The sequence below is a fragment of the Dipodomys spectabilis genome, unplaced genomic scaffold (genome assembly GCF_019054845.1).
Source record: "Dipodomys spectabilis isolate Male_0828 unplaced genomic scaffold, ASM1905484v1 ptg000118l, whole genome shotgun sequence".
NCBI lineage: Eukaryota > Metazoa > Chordata > Mammalia > Rodentia > Heteromyidae > Dipodomys > Dipodomys spectabilis.
This window is the reverse complement of record NW_024870795.1, coordinates 2235786-2251135: the sequence shown is the minus strand read 5'-3', so window position 1 is coordinate 2251135 and position 15350 is coordinate 2235786. Positions and strand designations below refer to the sequence as shown.

The 15350-nt window shown below is 55.4% G+C and overlaps 1 protein-coding gene across 1 annotated transcript in view; it reads left to right on the top strand.

Moving 5' to 3' along the window:
• Hspg2 (heparan sulfate proteoglycan 2) overlaps nucleotides 1-15350 on the top strand; it is a 101537-nt gene that overhangs the window by 80792 nt on the left and 5395 nt on the right. The window contains exons 65-88 of the mRNA XM_042688437.1: nucleotides 408-559; nucleotides 980-1121; nucleotides 1515-1666; nucleotides 2381-2522; nucleotides 2633-2773; nucleotides 3043-3177; nucleotides 3357-3538; nucleotides 4267-4462; nucleotides 4652-4831; nucleotides 5056-5316; nucleotides 6781-6985; nucleotides 7611-7708; nucleotides 8334-8600; nucleotides 10296-10405; nucleotides 10576-10723; nucleotides 10832-10948; nucleotides 11440-11551; nucleotides 12703-12847; nucleotides 12929-13028; nucleotides 13160-13269; nucleotides 13359-13467; nucleotides 13913-14011; nucleotides 14343-14564; nucleotides 14810-15054. Of these exons, the coding sequence (XP_042544371.1) occupies nucleotides 408-559; nucleotides 980-1121; nucleotides 1515-1666; nucleotides 2381-2522; nucleotides 2633-2773; nucleotides 3043-3177; nucleotides 3357-3538; nucleotides 4267-4462; nucleotides 4652-4831; nucleotides 5056-5316; nucleotides 6781-6985; nucleotides 7611-7708; nucleotides 8334-8600; nucleotides 10296-10405; nucleotides 10576-10723; nucleotides 10832-10948; nucleotides 11440-11551; nucleotides 12703-12847; nucleotides 12929-13028; nucleotides 13160-13269; nucleotides 13359-13467; nucleotides 13913-14011; nucleotides 14343-14564; nucleotides 14810-15054 (3770 nt within the window). The remainder of the gene's footprint in view (nucleotides 1-407; nucleotides 560-979; nucleotides 1122-1514; nucleotides 1667-2380; nucleotides 2523-2632; nucleotides 2774-3042; nucleotides 3178-3356; nucleotides 3539-4266; nucleotides 4463-4651; nucleotides 4832-5055; nucleotides 5317-6780; nucleotides 6986-7610; nucleotides 7709-8333; nucleotides 8601-10295; nucleotides 10406-10575; nucleotides 10724-10831; nucleotides 10949-11439; nucleotides 11552-12702; nucleotides 12848-12928; nucleotides 13029-13159; nucleotides 13270-13358; nucleotides 13468-13912; nucleotides 14012-14342; nucleotides 14565-14809; nucleotides 15055-15350) is intronic.

Here is a 15350-nt window from a genome sequence, read left to right as displayed (position 1 = left end):
TTATATATTAACTCATTTCCTCCTCCCAGAGCCCTTTGGGGTAGGGTGATGGTTTCTTCCTTTTACAGACAGGGAAATGGAGACAGAGAATTAAAGTAGCTTTCTAAAGATCACCCAAACAACAAATAGCTGAGCTGGGATTCGAACATGGGTAGTCTGGCCCCAGGGTGTGTTCTTTGCTGCCTCCACTGGAGTTTGGATGTTAGTGACCCACATGGAGAGGCTGAGCCTGGCTGAGGACAGGGCCAAGGGAGAGGCCTCCATCCTAGGTGGCCCAGCAGTACAGCCCCAAGGGGAATAGGAAAGGAGAGAAGCTGCTCCTGGTGGCCTCTGGTCTGCACATCCGGGCACCTGGCAGAGGGGCTGAGGGCAAAGTCCCAGCCCCACTGACCCCTGCTCCTCCCCAGCCTCAGGTGGAGCCCCACCCATCCGCATCGAGACCTCTTCCTCTCGAGTGGCAGAGGGGCAGACCCTGGATCTGAACTGCGTGGTCCCTGGGCAAGCCCACGCCCAGGTCACATGGCACAAGCGTGGAGGCAGCCTGCCTGCTCACCATCAGGTATGGGGCTTGAGAAAGGCAGATTCACCCTCCTCCACAACCCCAACTGTCCCTCCCAAACCCCGCCCTGAAGGGAAGGTGGCCTAAGCAATGGTGGCTAGAGACATGGCAGTCCATGACTGAGTCAGGGGCTCATGAATAGGCTGGGTAGGGCAGGCCCACAACTGGCCCCACAGCACGCCGGTGCAAAGTGGAAAAGCAGACCACTCACCCCCTCCAGATTCAGGGCTTCCTCCTGCCAGAGGAAAGTCATAACAAACCTACTAGAGTCTACATGTCCAGTGTCCAGGGATGGTCTTGACAGTGTGCAGCCAGCACACCTGCAGGCCTCCTGGGGGGATGGGTACCAGAGACAAGATTACCTGGAGGCCTGGGCTAGTGTCTCCAGCACCTTCTCCCCATTGTCACTCTACCCTGCAGGTCCACGGCTCTCTGCTGAGGCTAAACCACGTGTCCCCAGCTGACTCTGGCCAGTACTCCTGCCGGGTGACTGGCAGCTCGGGCACCTTGGAGGCCTCTGTCCTGGTCACAATTGAAGCCTCCAGCCCAAGACCCATTCCTGGTGAGTGGCAAGGAGACATAGACAGTGCTACCACCCCACTCAAGGCCCTTCCTGGGGTCAATCCTCTCTTCTCTCAGGACAGGGCCCTTGTTGCCTGGGCCTGGTGTTTTCTGCCATAGAAGACCAGGCCCACCCGATGTTTGCAGCTATGACTGGCAAAGCTGGCCTGGGTTCCTGGCAGTTCTAGCCCCCTCCCCCAAACACGGGAACCTTGCCTTGAGTCTCAGCAGCCATCTGTCCCTGGGAAGGGAGACTGTAGATCAAGGTGGCCCTGTTATGTCTACTGCTCAAGCCATAGGCCCTCCATGAAGATCATTGGCCTTCAGGGCCACTGCCACAGGTCCTTGCCCTCACCCCAGGAGCCATGCCTCTCTCCCACCCCTGTTCCCACAGCCCCAGGCCTGGCCCGGCCCATCTACATCGAGCCCTCCTCCTCCCATCTGGCTGAGGGACAGACTTTGGATCTGAACTGTGTGGTACCAGGGCAGGCCCATGCCCAGGTCACATGGCACAAACGTGGTGGCAGCCTGCCTGCCCGGCACCAGGTACGGGCCAGGGTGGAAAGGAGCCCCAAGGTAGGCAGAGTCTCCCTGCACTTGTGAACTTCCTGAATGAGGACACAGACAGGACACCTGTGAGGGGAGAGTTCCCAAGCAGGAGCTGAGAGGCCCAGGGGCTCCTAGCCCTGCTCCCAAGTGGTGTTGGTGTTGGTGGTGGTAGTGGTGGTGGTGGTGGTGGTGGTGGTGGTGGTGGTGGTGGTGGTGTGTGTATGTGTGTGTGTGTGTGTGTGTGTGCACGCATGCAAGCACACACACAGGTGCACTGATCCTGGAACTTGAACTCAGGGCCTGCATGCTGTCCCTAAGCTTTTTCACTCAAGGCTGGTGCTCTACCACTTGAACCACAGTTTCATTTTTGGCTTTTTGGTGGTTAACTGGAGCTAAACATCTTATGGACTTTTCTGCCCTGGCTGGCTTCGGCTTCCATTCTCAGATCTCAGATTCCTGAGTAGCTAGGACAACAGGCATGAGTCACAAGCCCTTGGCTCCAAGTCATCACTTGTGCCTCAGTTTCCTCCTCTAAAAAGAGAGTGGGTGGATTCTGGGATTCCATGGCAGAAGCCCCCTCCAGCCTGATCCCCCCGGCAGGAACTGAGCTCTGACATCCCTCCTCTCCCCAAGAACTGGCACAGCTCCCTTGGGGAGCTGCACATCTCAGTGCCCCGATCTGATGGCCGCTTCCCCTTCTCCCTCTGACAGGTACATGGCTCCCAGCTGCGGCTCCCCCATGTCTCCCCTGCTGACTCTGGCGAGTATGTGTGCCGTGTGGCCGTCGGCTTGGGCCCTGAGCAGGAGGCCTCCTTCACCGTCACTGTCCCCCCCAGTGCAGGATCTTCCTACCGTGAGTGTGGTGGCAGGGAGAGGAAGGCAGAGATGGGGAGGACCCTGAAGCTGAGGGGCTGAGGCTAGCCCTCCCCCCTCTGAGCTTGGCCTTCCCTCTTGGGCCTGCAGGTCTCCGGAGTCCAGTCATCTCCATTGACCCGCCCAGTAGCACCGTGCAGCAGGGCCAAGATGCCAGCTTCAAGTGCCTCATCCATGAGGGAGCCACTCCCATCAACCTTGAGTGGAAGACCCGGAACCCAGAGCTGGAAGGTGAGGACAGGAGCGGGGGCTGGCTGGAGGCAGGCAGGAGGGCCACTGGTATGAGGGTCCGGACAGGTTAGGTATGGCCCTGGGCAAAATGCAGACTCTCTCTAGTGAGTGGGCTGCATTCAGCAGTCACCAAAGACTCTCATTTTCTGCCACAACTCCTTGTCATGCGCCCACACCCAAAGGGTCAAGGTCATGGTGTAGAGATCTACCACTGGGCAGCACCAAGGCAGGAGTAGTTGACCTCTGCTTCCCCCAATATCTCCCCACAGACAATGTCCACATTAGCCCCAATGGCTCCATCATCACCATCGTGGGTACCCGGCCCAGCAACCACGGGGCCTACCGCTGTGTGGCCTCCAATGCCTACGGTGTGGCGCAAAGCGTCGTGAACCTCAGCGTGCACGGTAAGGGGCTGTGTCAGCCCCAGGTCCCTGCCTTCCTGGTTCCATCCCCACTTCTTAGAACCTTCAGGTTTACATTCTACCCCGCTTTGGGCCGAGGACGAGGAGGCATCTGCTCACCCTGCCATTGCTTTGTGATGGATGTGGGTCAGTGGGTCAGTGGTGGTTGTTTCTCCAAGCAGGACCCCCTACACTGTCCGTGCTCCCTGAGGGCCCTGTGCGGGTGAAGGTCGGGAAGGACATCACCCTGGAGTGCGTCAGTGCCGGGGAGCCCCGTGCTTCTGCTCGCTGGACCCGGGTTGGCACACCAGCCAAGATGGAGCCACGGATGTTTGGGCTGCTAGACAGCCATGTCGTTTTGAAGGTGAGTTCAGAATTGTTCTAGTTTGGGGTCTGAGGCCCTGTCCAGGACCTGCATTGAGTAGGTACCTGGAGGAGTGGGTAATGGACAACAAGTGGGTAATTAGTGGATGGAGGGAGAAAGTGAGTGAATGAGTAGATTGGAAGATAGGAGAGAAGAAAGCAGGAATGTGGAAGAAAGTAAGGGGGGCGTGGAGAGGGAAAGTGGCATGCACCCATAATCCCAGCACCCAGGAGGCTGAGATGAGAGCATGGTGAGCCTGAGGCCAGCCTGGGCTGCGTAGAAAAGTCCTATCTCAGCCGAGCACCAGTGGCTCACGCCTGGAATCCTAGCTACTCAGGAGGATGAGATCTGAGGAGCGTGTTTCAAACCAGCCTGGGCAGGAATGTCCATGAGACTCTTACAATAAACTGCTCAGAAAAAGCCTGAATGATGCCGTGGCTCAAGTGGTAGAGAGGCTTAGGGACAGAGCCCAGGCACTGAGGAAAGGGGAAAGGCAAGAAGAGGGGAAGGGAAGAGAAAGAAAGGAAGGAGAGAAGGAGAGAGGGAGGGAGAAAGGAGAAGAGTAGATGGGTAAGTAAGTAGAGGAATGACCAAGAGGCTGGATGAGTAAAGGGATATCATGAGGATGAGCCCTCAGGCAGCCAGGTGAAGGAGCCAGAATCCATGGAAAGGGGCCAAGGTCAAAGTCCCTGCCACACCCCACTTCCAGCTGCCCTGATTTCCTCTAGATTTCATCAGCTAAGCCATCAGATGCAGGCACCTATGTGTGCCTAGCCCAGAATGCCCTGGGCACAGCACAGAAGCAGGTGGAGGTGATCGTGGACACGGGCACCGTGGCCCCAGGGGCCCCTCAGGTCCAGGTTGAAGAAGCTGAGCTGACCTTGGAGGCTGGACGCACGGCTACCCTGCGCTGCTCAGCCACAGGTATGGCCAAGGGTGGGCCTACAGGGCTGGTGGAGCAGGGGTACCCAAAGGGTCCGAATTATAGACATGTCAGAGGTCTGGGGATGACACAATGTCTGGGCAGCACCTACCCCACAGAGGGACAGGATGCTGCCTGCCACCCTACACTCAACTAGTGCCCAGCAAGCAATGCCATGTTTCACTCCACAGGCACCCCCACTCCCACCATCCACTGGTCCAAGCTGCGCTCCCCGTTGCCCTGGCAGCACCGTCTGGAAGGCAACACACTGGTCATCCCCCGAGTAGCCCAGCAGGACTCGGGCCAGTACATCTGTAATGCCAGCAGCCCTGCGGGCCATGCCGAGGCCACTGTCATCCTGCACGTGGAGAGTATGACCCAGACCTCTGTCCTTGTGCTTCCCGCTCTGCTACATTGAGATCTGTGACACCCCCCCATACACATCACCAGGACCCCCTTCCACAGGACCTCTGCACCTGCACTCGCTGCCACTTACCCATATCCCCTCCTGTGTCCTCTGAACTCAGTCCCCAAGCCTCTGGGCTTCCCTGGTTGTCAGGTCACCGCTCTCCTCCTGACCCATGTCCCCCCACAGGCCCACCGTATGCCACCATCGTCCCAGAGCATGCCTCGGTGCAGGCAAGGGAGCCGGTGCAGCTTCAGTGCCTGGCACATGGCACGCCCCCACTCACTTTCCAGTGGAGCCGCGTGGGCAACAGCCTCCCTGGGGGCGCCACCGCCAGGAATGAGCTGCTGCACTTGGAGCCCACAGGCCCAGAGGACTCTGGCACCTACCGCTGTCAGGTCACCAACAAGGTGGGCTCAGCTGAGGCCTTTGCTCAAGTGCTTGTCCAAGGTAAGCCGCCGGGGCTGAGCGTGGACAGAAGGGAGTCAGCATTCCTCCAGGCATCTCCATGACCCCACCCTGGTCACTTGGGGACTCCCACTTGGTCCTCTGTTACCTACCTACCCACATTGCCCCAAGGCCCCAGATGGCCTGCCCCCTCCAGAAAGACCCTCTGCTACCACCCTCGGCCCCTCTAGCTCCCTCCCACCTTGTCCCTGGACACTGACCTTACACTGGCAGGAAGTCACGCCTCACCTGTCAGAAGGGTGGACAAGGATGCTCCAGGCAGGGCTTGCACATCATCATCCCACACTCCTGGTGCTTGTCTCCATGGGCCTGGAGGAGCTGGGTAAACACTGGACAGGAACAGTTGTAAGTGACAGAGCCACCCCCAGCATGCCCAGGGCCCCAGTGGATCTCTGAAGCGTCCAGCATCTCCATGCCTCTTACAAAGCCACGTGAGGCTGTGGGATTTTTTTTTTTCTGTTGGTCATAAGGCTTGAACTCAGGGCCTGGGGCATTGTCCCTGAGCTTTTTTGCTTAAGGATAGTATTCTAGCATTTTGAGCCACAGCTCCACTTCATGTTTCTGGTGGTTAATTGGAGAGCAGAGTCTCACAGACTTTCCTGCCCGGAGTGGCATTGAACTGAGATATTCAGATCTCAACCTCCTGAGTAGCTAGGATTTCAGGCATGAACCACTGACATCTGGCTGGTTTTGAACTTTGGGGCCCAAAATTCTAGAAACAGCAAAGCATGTTACCTATGAGTCAAGATCCTGAAATCTGGCCACAGACAAACCCAGCCTGTACCTTCGACCAAGTCACCTAACCTTGAACCTTTTCCTCTGTAGAGAGAAAACACCTCCATATAGGCTGAGTTAGAAAGACAACATGTCTGCAAAGCCCCTGGCTGTGGGTGGCACTCTGTGAACAGCAGTGACAGTGACATCTACTCACACCCCACAGTGTCTTCCCCATGGCCACATCTCTGGGTTCTCTCATCTTCACATGTAGGGAAAAGAGTCTTTCCAGTGTTTCCTTCCCTCCCATTCTTATCCTGGCCACACTCCCTGAACAAGGACTGGGTGTCAGAAAGCAGTGCCCAGCACCACTCTGGCCTTTTGAGTGCTGTTTGAATGACAGCATGAATGAGCAAAGAACGAATCAGCACCCAAAAACAAAATTAAAACAAAACAAAACACCTTTGTTCCCTGCTCAGAGAGGTCACCAGAAGAATGCCTCTTGAATGTTCGAGTGAAAGTTTCTTGGCAGATGCCAGGGACATGGCACACATGCCCATGGAAAGGCCTTGAAAGCTGGGCATGATGGTGAATACCTGTAATTCCAGTTACTTGGGAGGTTGAGGCAGGAAGATAACACTTGAGTTCAAAAATTCAAGATCATCCTGAGCACCATAGCGAGATCTGCCTTACAAACAAAAAGCATACAGAATGTCAACTATGTCTCCACAGGCCCTTCCGTCTCTCTGCCTGACACTTCTGGGAAGGCAGGCTCTCCACCCACAGTACAGGTCACTCCTCAGCTGGAGACCAAGAGCATCGGGGCCAACGTTGAGTTCCACTGTGCTGTGCCCAGTGATCGGGATACCCAGCTCCGTTGGTTCAAGGAGGGAGGTCAGCTGCCCCCTGGCCACAGTGTGCAGGATGGGGTGCTCCGGTGAGTAGTGGTGAGCCAGGACTGACTCAGGGACCCAAGGCTCACCAAGGGTTGAGTTACATGACCCGTCTATGGAGCCCAGCCTGAGTCAGTGTTCTTGGCTGTATAATGGGTTGCATAAGACTGCAGTGTGATTATCTAAAACACTTGGCCCCAGTAAACTGTGGCCCTTGTTCCTATTATTAGAGAAAAGGGAATAGCTGTGGGACCAGACATTTACAAGTGACCCCAGAACTCAGTTGGTAACCGTAACTTGGCCAGGGTGATAGTGACCCCTTAGAACAGGAAGAAGTCTTTGTTTTAAAAAAAAAATGTGGGCTGGGAAGGTGGCTCAGTGGTAGATCGCTTGCCTTGCATGCATGAGGCCCTGAGTTCGATTCCTCAGCACCACATAAGCAAAAAAGAAAAAAGCCTGAAGTGGCGCTGTGGTTCAAGTGGTAGAGCGCTAGCCTTGAGTTGAAGAGCTGAGGGACAGCGCCCAGGACCAGAGTTCAGGCCCCATGACCGGACCCAAAAAAAAAAAAATGTGTGGAGCTGTCCATGTGCAGTGTGGTGGGTTTTAACTCCCACACACTGCAAAGCCTTCACAGCTGCTACCTGGTATCTTCCTTCTTTTCCTTTACAGAATCCAGAACTTAGACCAGAGCTGCCAAGGGACGTATGTTTGCCAGGCCCATGGACCTTGGGGACAGGCCCAGGCCAGTGCCCAGCTGGTTGTCCAAGGTAAGAAGTAGCTTCTGGCCTCTGCTAGGAGCAGAAGGGGTACCCTATTCCAGGACCCTCCTCCCCATGATCAAGGTTGATGATTATTCTGTTTTACCTGCTGTGCCTGGTGAGTCAGGGGCTGGGTAAGTATTGTGAAGGAGGAAGGAGAGCACTGATGCCCACACTGTAACCCTAGCTACTCAGGAGGTTGAGAGCTAAGGATTGTGGTTCAAAACCAACCTAGGCAGAGAAATCGAGGAAACTCTGATCTCCAATAAACCAGCAAAAAGCCAGAAGTAGAGCTATAGCTCAAGTGTTAGAGCACTAACCTTGATCAAAATAATCAAATGCAAGTACCAGGCCCTGAGTTCAGATCCTAGTACTGATACACACATACACACACACACACCACAACACACAATACAGCACATACACACATACGAAAGAGTGAACTCTTGAACAAGTATGTGAATAAGGACAGTTGAGCAAGTACATGAATAAGCAGAAGAGCACACAAGTAGGCTTGTGAGTGGATACATGGGAAAGCCAGTAAGGAGGTGGGCGGTGCTCAGGGTCCCTTCCCTGCAGGCTGAAGCCTCCCAGCCAGCCTAACCCTGCATCTCCACTGTGCCCCTCATTCCAGCCTTGCCTTCGGTGCTCATCAACACCCGCACCTCCGTGCAGAGTGTGGTGGTTGGCCACTCTATTGAGTTTGAGTGCTTGGCACTGGGGGACCCCAAGCCTCAGGTGACATGGAGCAAAGTTGGGGGGCGGCTGCGGCCTGGCATCATACAGAGTGGAAGCATCATCAGGATTGCCCACGTGGAGCTGAGCGACGCGGGACAGTACCGCTGCACTGCCACCAATTCTGCCGGCACCACCCAGTCCCACGTGCTGCTGCTGGTACAAGGTGAGGCCCGTGGGGACCATGGTCCCCAGAGACAAGGAATGGGCAGGGACTTCCTGTGCCACCATTACCCTTTGCCTGCCTTGCTCTTCCTTTCTGCTGTCTTGGGATACTCTCTTGTCTATTGGCAGCAGAGGTTAGAGGATGGGTTTTATTGAGCTTCTTATGTGTTTTGGACATTAAGCCTCTGTCAGATGTATTGCTGATGAAGAGCTTCTCCCAGTCTGCTTACTGTATTTCTAGTTTAGTAACTATGTCCTTCGCTGTGCAGAAACTTTTTAGTTTGATGTAATCACATTTGTCAAGTCTTTGTCCTATCTGCTGTGCCCTTGGGACTCTTTCCAAAAAAGTTCCTGCCTATGCCTGTGCGTCTAGTGTTGTTCATACTCCCTCTTGCAATAATTGTAGTTTCAAATCTGACGTTGATGTCTTTGATCCACTTTGAGTTGATATTGGTGCGTGGTGGCAAATAGGGATCCGGTTTTCCCAACACCAATTATTGAAGAGGCTATCTTTTTTCCATCATGTATTTTGTGCTCTCTTGTCAAATATCAGATAACTGTAGATATATGGCCTTGTTTCTGGGTCTTCTGGTCTGTTCCATTGATCTTCAAGACTGTTCTTGTCCTAGTACCATGCTGTTTTTTGTTATTATAGCTCTGTAGTATAGTTTGAGGTCTGGGATTGTGATACTACCAGTAGTGGGGTTCTTTGGTTGTTGTTGTTTTTTGGTGTGGTTTTTTTTTTTTGCCTAAAATTGCTTTGGCTATTTGAAGTCTTTTGCTGTTATGAGTTTTGGATTGTTTTCTCTAGCTCAGTGATGAACATCATTGGGATTTTTATGGGGATTGCATTCAATTTGTAGATGGTTTTTGGCAATATGGCCATTTTTACAATATTAATTCTACCTATCCATGAACCTGGGATAGCTTTCCATTTCCTACGATCCTCTGCTCTCAGCCTCCTAAGTAGCTAGGATTGCAGGTGTGAGCCATGGGTGCCTGGCTGATGTGCTTTTTTTTTCTTTTTCTTTTTCTTTTTCCTAGTCCTGGTGCTTGAGCTCAGGGCCTGGGCAATGTCGCTGAGCTTCTTTTGCTCAAGGCGAGCACTCTTCCACTTCAGCCACAGTGCTACTTCCAGCCTTTCCTGTCTATGTGGTACTGAGGAATCGAACCCAGGGCTCGATGCATGCTAGGCAAGCACTCTACCACTGAGCCACCACATTCCCAGCCCCTGTGCTCTCTCTCTCTCTCTCTTTTTTTTTTTTTATCAGTGAACACTTCGATTTTCTCTTCTTTGATCTTAGTATCCCCCTGTGTTCTCTTGAAGCGGAGTTCTGTGCTAAAGGCCTTGTACCTCTGTTTGATCAGAGGGAGCTCCGGTTATTCAGTCCTACTCTACCATCTTGATTCACTTTCAATCTCCATATCTTCTGTGCCTCAGTGCTGCATTCTCAGATCCCCAAAGGGCTGCACAAAATTCTGCCCCAGCATTGTGAAAGTTGAGTGGACCTATATACCCAACTCTCTCCAGTCTCATCATGCGGCCAGGGATAAGCAACCTCAGTCCCCTCATCTGTGGGATGGGACCCAGTGCCTCTCTCAGGGGGGAGTTGAGGGTTAGATGAGCCGTAGCCATACTGGACACACAGACACTGTCTGTCCTGGTACTGATGGCCCATGTCTCATCCTCTCTCAGCCTTACCCCAGATCTCAACACCCCCGGAGGTCCGTGTGCCTGCTGGCTCTGCAGCTGTCTTCCCTTGCATGGCCTCAGGTTACCCAACTCCCGACATCACCTGGAGCAAGGTAAATGCTGGGTTTGGGCCAACAGGCCTGCCTCTCAGCTGAAGCCAGGCTTGAGTCATGTCAGCTCCCCAGGACCTGGCACAGAGTAACTGTCAGCATGTGCAGCGTGGGGCTGAGGCAGAGGTAGGAGGCATGGGCTGAGGCTGGGCACTCAGTGCTAATGTTTACAGCTGGATGGTGACCTGCCACCGGACAGCCGCCTGGAGAATAACATGCTGATGCTGCCTGCCGTCCGGCCCCAGGATGCGGGCACCTATGTGTGTACTGCCACCAACCGGCAGGGCAAGGTCAAAGCCTTCGCCTACCTGCAGGTGCCAGGTACGAGGACATGGGACATGATCCCCCCCACCCCCCACCTCCCGCCATTGTCAGTAAACTGATCCCCTCCCCAGTGCTGTCCTCTCTAACGGTGCCATCTGCCCCCAGAGCGGGTGGTGCCCTACTTCACCCAGACTCCCCACTCCTTCCTGCCACTGCCCACCATCAAGGATGCATACAAGAAGTTTGAGATCAAGATTATCTTCCGGCCCGACTCAGCTGACGGTGAGTGGGAGCAGCGAAGGTCTGCGGGCTGGCTTGCAGCTCTGCAGTCCCTGCATTCCCACAGACACCAGGCAGCACCCAGCCTCCCATGCCAGGCCTTGCCTCCTGCCTTCTTGCTTCCTTTCCTGCTCTCTGTGCCTTCCTCTTTCCTGCCGTCTCTTACCCTGTCCTTTCTCTCTCTCATCTCCGGTGGGCCTCTGACTCTCACTGCCCAGGCCTCCTGCTCTACTCAGGTGAGTCTCTGCCTCCCTCGCCTCCTACAGGCATACCACAGTGGGTGCATGAAGCAGTTCAGGTGCACACCCAGGGCTCTCAACAAGGCCTCTACTTAGAGGTCCATGTGTGCGAGCATGTGTGTGTGTGTGTGTGTACGTGTGCGTGCGTGCGTGCACATGTGCACGTATCATAGACTAGTATCAGAGTGGAGAGGTTGGAGCTTGGGTCATCTAGGGTGGGTGACAGGGAAGCCCTCACACAGCTGTGCCTCCCAGGGATGCTGCTGTACAATGGACAGAAGCGGACCCCAGGGAGCCCCACCAACCCGGCCAACAGGCAGCCTGACTTCATCTCCTTTGGTCTCGTGGGTGGACGGCCTGAGTTCCGGTGAGATTCTCATTCTTCTGCAAGAAGGACAGGGTGGGGCCTGGACACAGGACTTCAGTTGGTCCTACACTGCTGAAGGAAGGAGATGTGGCTTTGGTGACCACTGAATCTGCTGGAGTGAGCACAGTGTGTCCTTGGGTGGCAGGACTACTGGGCATCGTGGCTTACGCATGTAATCTCAGCTACTCAGGAGAATTGCCATTTGTTGCCAGCTTCAATGAAAAGTTCACAGGACCCTATCTTAACCAATAAGCTATGGGTGGTAGTGCATACATGTCATGATGCAGGAGGCATAAATAGAAAGAGCATGGTCCAGGCCATGAAAAATACCTAGTAAGAAAAAAGGACTGAAAGTGTGGCTCAAATGGTGGAGCACCTTCCTGGCAAGTATGAGGCCCTAAGTTAGAAACTCAATACAGGCATGGTGGATCATGCCTGTAATCCTAGCTACTCAAGATGATGAGATTTGAGGATGGAGGTTCCAAGCCAGCCCAGACAGAAAAGTCTATGAGACTCTTACCTCTAATTAACCACCAGAAAACCAAAGTGGCACTGTGGCTCAAAGTGATAGAGCACTAGCCTTGAATGAAAAAGCTCAGGGACAGCACCTAGGCCCTGAGTTCAAGCCCTATGACCAACAAATAAATAAATAGACAAGACAGCTGCAGATCAGGATTCATTCATTCATTAAGCAGTTCCTTGCTGGGCAACTACCGTGTTCCAGGCACTGACACAGATATAAACAGAACAGAGTTCTGCTTATGATATAAAGCATAACAGATGTTTATATGTTTATACCATAAACAGAACAGAATCCCACAAAGACACTTGTCTAGCTGAGGGACATAAGCCATAAAGGAAAGTGAAGTTATCTCAGAAAGGGTGACTGAGGTACAATTTGGCCTGGGCCTTGGCTGCAGGGCCCATGAGTCTCTGGGGACAGAGGTGGGGATAGAGGATCGGGGTAGAGGCCAGCGTAGGTTGGGGTGGGTGGTGAGGAAGGGCAAGCAGGGGCAGGACTGGAGCAGAGCAGCCGCAGAGCCTGGAGAACAGGAAACGATGGCCTCACCTCCGGAGCTCCATCCCCAACCCTTCTTACAAACCCCTCATCTCCACTCTCCTGCCCCACCCCATTGCACTCCACGGAACAGGTTTGATGCGGGCTCTGGTATGGCCACCATCCGCCACCCCACGCCTCTGGCCCTGGGCCAGTTCCACACCGTGACCCTGCTGCGCAGCCTCACCCAGGGCTCACTGATTGTGGGCAACCTGGCCCCTGTCAATGGGACTTCCCAGGTGAGAGCTGACCCCATCGCCTATTCCCAGTCTACCCCTGCCTGGGCTGTGTGCTGTTCCTGACATTCCCCATTCCCCCAGGGCAAGTTCCAGGGCCTAGACCTGAACGAAGAGCTATACCTGGGTGGCTACCCTGACTACAGTGCCATTCCCAAGGCTGGGCTGAGCAGTGGCTTTGTGGGTAAGCCCTCATCTGCCCCCCACCCCCCCACCCCCGCCCAAGGCTTCACTGAGAGCTGGGGAGAGCACCGCAGGGCATGTGCTGGGACTGGCAGGCTCTGCTGTGGCTCACACCCTCTGCCCACCCTCTAGGCTGTGTCCGGGAGCTGCGGATCCAGGGCGAGGAGACTGTCTTCCATGACCTCAATCTCACCGCACACGGCATCTCCCACTGCCCCACTTGCCAGGACCGACCCTGCCAGGTGGCCCCACACCCACATACCACCGGCTGGCCCAGTGAGGATGGGGGGCTGCGTAGGGGGCGTGGCCTGACTCCTGGGCTGCCTTGCAGAACGGAGGTCAGTGCTACGACTCGGAGAGCAGCAGCTACAAGTGTGTCTGCCCAGCTGGCTTCACTGGGAGCCGCTGTGAGCACTCAGAGGCCCTGCACTGCCACCCAGGTGCGTGCCCCACTCGTGCCAGTGGCTGCCACCCTTGATGCATCCCCTTCACGTCCATCCTCCCCACTGCTTAAGACCTCTCAGGGTTGTTGCATGGGCTCCCTCCACAGTCCAGTCCTCCCTAGGTCCCTACAGATACCCTACTACCAAGGTACCACCCCCACTGTCACCACAAGGTGGGTTGTGAGCAGGTGGGGGGGGTGGCACACCATCCACCGTACCGATGATGGAGCTGAAAGACCTGGATGCGATCTAGGCTTCCCTCCTCCCCGGGGCACGTGCTCGCCCTTTCATGCCCACTGTCCTCAGTCCAGCCTCTTCTGGACGCATAGGCCCCACCTGGGCAGCCTCCACGCTGCAATGGATAATGGACGAGGCTTAGGCCCCATGGCCCCCCAGTTCTGAGTCCCTTCAGTACCCTCCTCACCGGCCCTTCTATCCCTAGAGGCCTGTGGACCGGATGCCACCTGCGTGAACCGGCCTGACGGTCGAGGCTACACCTGCCGCTGCCACCTGGGCCGCTCCGGGGTGAGGTGTGAAGAGGGTGAGTGTGAGAACCCAGGCACTCAGCGCTGGCCGGGCATTCTGCTGGTTACCCTGGAACATGACAGGCCCTACAAATGGTCAGTGTGGTCCCCCAAATCCTCTGGCCACATGCCCACCCAGCCTGCATCCTCCAGAAAGGACCACTGTCCACTAGCCCCAACTACTGGCCCTGCCAGCCAGGACCAGGAGCCTCCGGGCACTGCAGATGCTGCCTAAGTGGTCCCGGAGCTCTGAGACAGGAAGGAGTGGGTGGGAGTCCCAGGAGAAGACCAAAAAGCTGGGTCCCCCAGGAGACCCCACTGGCCCTGGCTGAGCTGTGGCTGCCACAGGTGTGACGGTGACCACCCCATCCATGTCGGGCACTGGCTCCTACCTGGCACTGCCCGCCCTCACCAATACACACCATGAGCTGCGCCTGGACGTTGAATTCAAGCCATTAGCTCCAGACGGGATCCTGCTGTTCAGTGGGGGGAAGAGCGGGCCTGTGGAGGACTTCGTGTCCCTGGCCATGGCTGGCGGTCACCTGGAGTTCCGCTACGAGCTGGGATCAGGTAAGCATGGGGGTCAGACGCAAATGGGCCCCTGGGTGCCAAGCTCCATGCCCTCCTTGGCTTTCCATGCCCCAAGGAGTCTTGAAGGAATAAGCCCCCCTTCCCCACTGCCGTGTGCAACTAAGCCGATCCCTAATGATGTGAAATTCCTATTCTGCTCCCGTCACCTTGGGGTGGGGTTGGGCCTGGCCTCCCCCCTCATCTCCCTGTACCCGGAGTCCAGCTCTGCCCTATGTCCTCCCCAGGACTAGCTGTTCTGCGGAGCCCTGAACCACTGGCCCTGGGCCGATGGCACAGAGTATCCGCAGAGCGCCTGAACAAAGATGGCAAGCTGCAGGTGAACAGGGGGCGCCCTGTGCTGCGCTCATCGCCTGGCAAGAGCCAGGGCCTCAACCTGCACACCCTGCTCTACCTGGGCGGAGTAGAGCCCTCTGTGAAGCTGGCCCCGGCCACCAACGTGAGCGCTCACTTCCACGGCTGTGTAGGCGAGGTGAGGAGCGGCCCCTGGGACCACGTGTTTCCCCACTCAGCCTCCACTTCCTCCTCCACACGGGATAACAGCTGCATGCCGACAGCTCCTCCATTGGTTCCTGCTGCCCTCCCCTGCATGATGCTCTCTGCAGCATACGTACCTCTTCCCCCTGCCCCCACAAAATAGATACCAAACACACTTAAAGGAATACCTGCTTATCATAAACAAGTGAGAAATTATAAAGGAGTATAAAAAAGACATCAAAGCCACCTATATTCATAACACCCAGTGATAACTAAGTATTTCTGACTTTA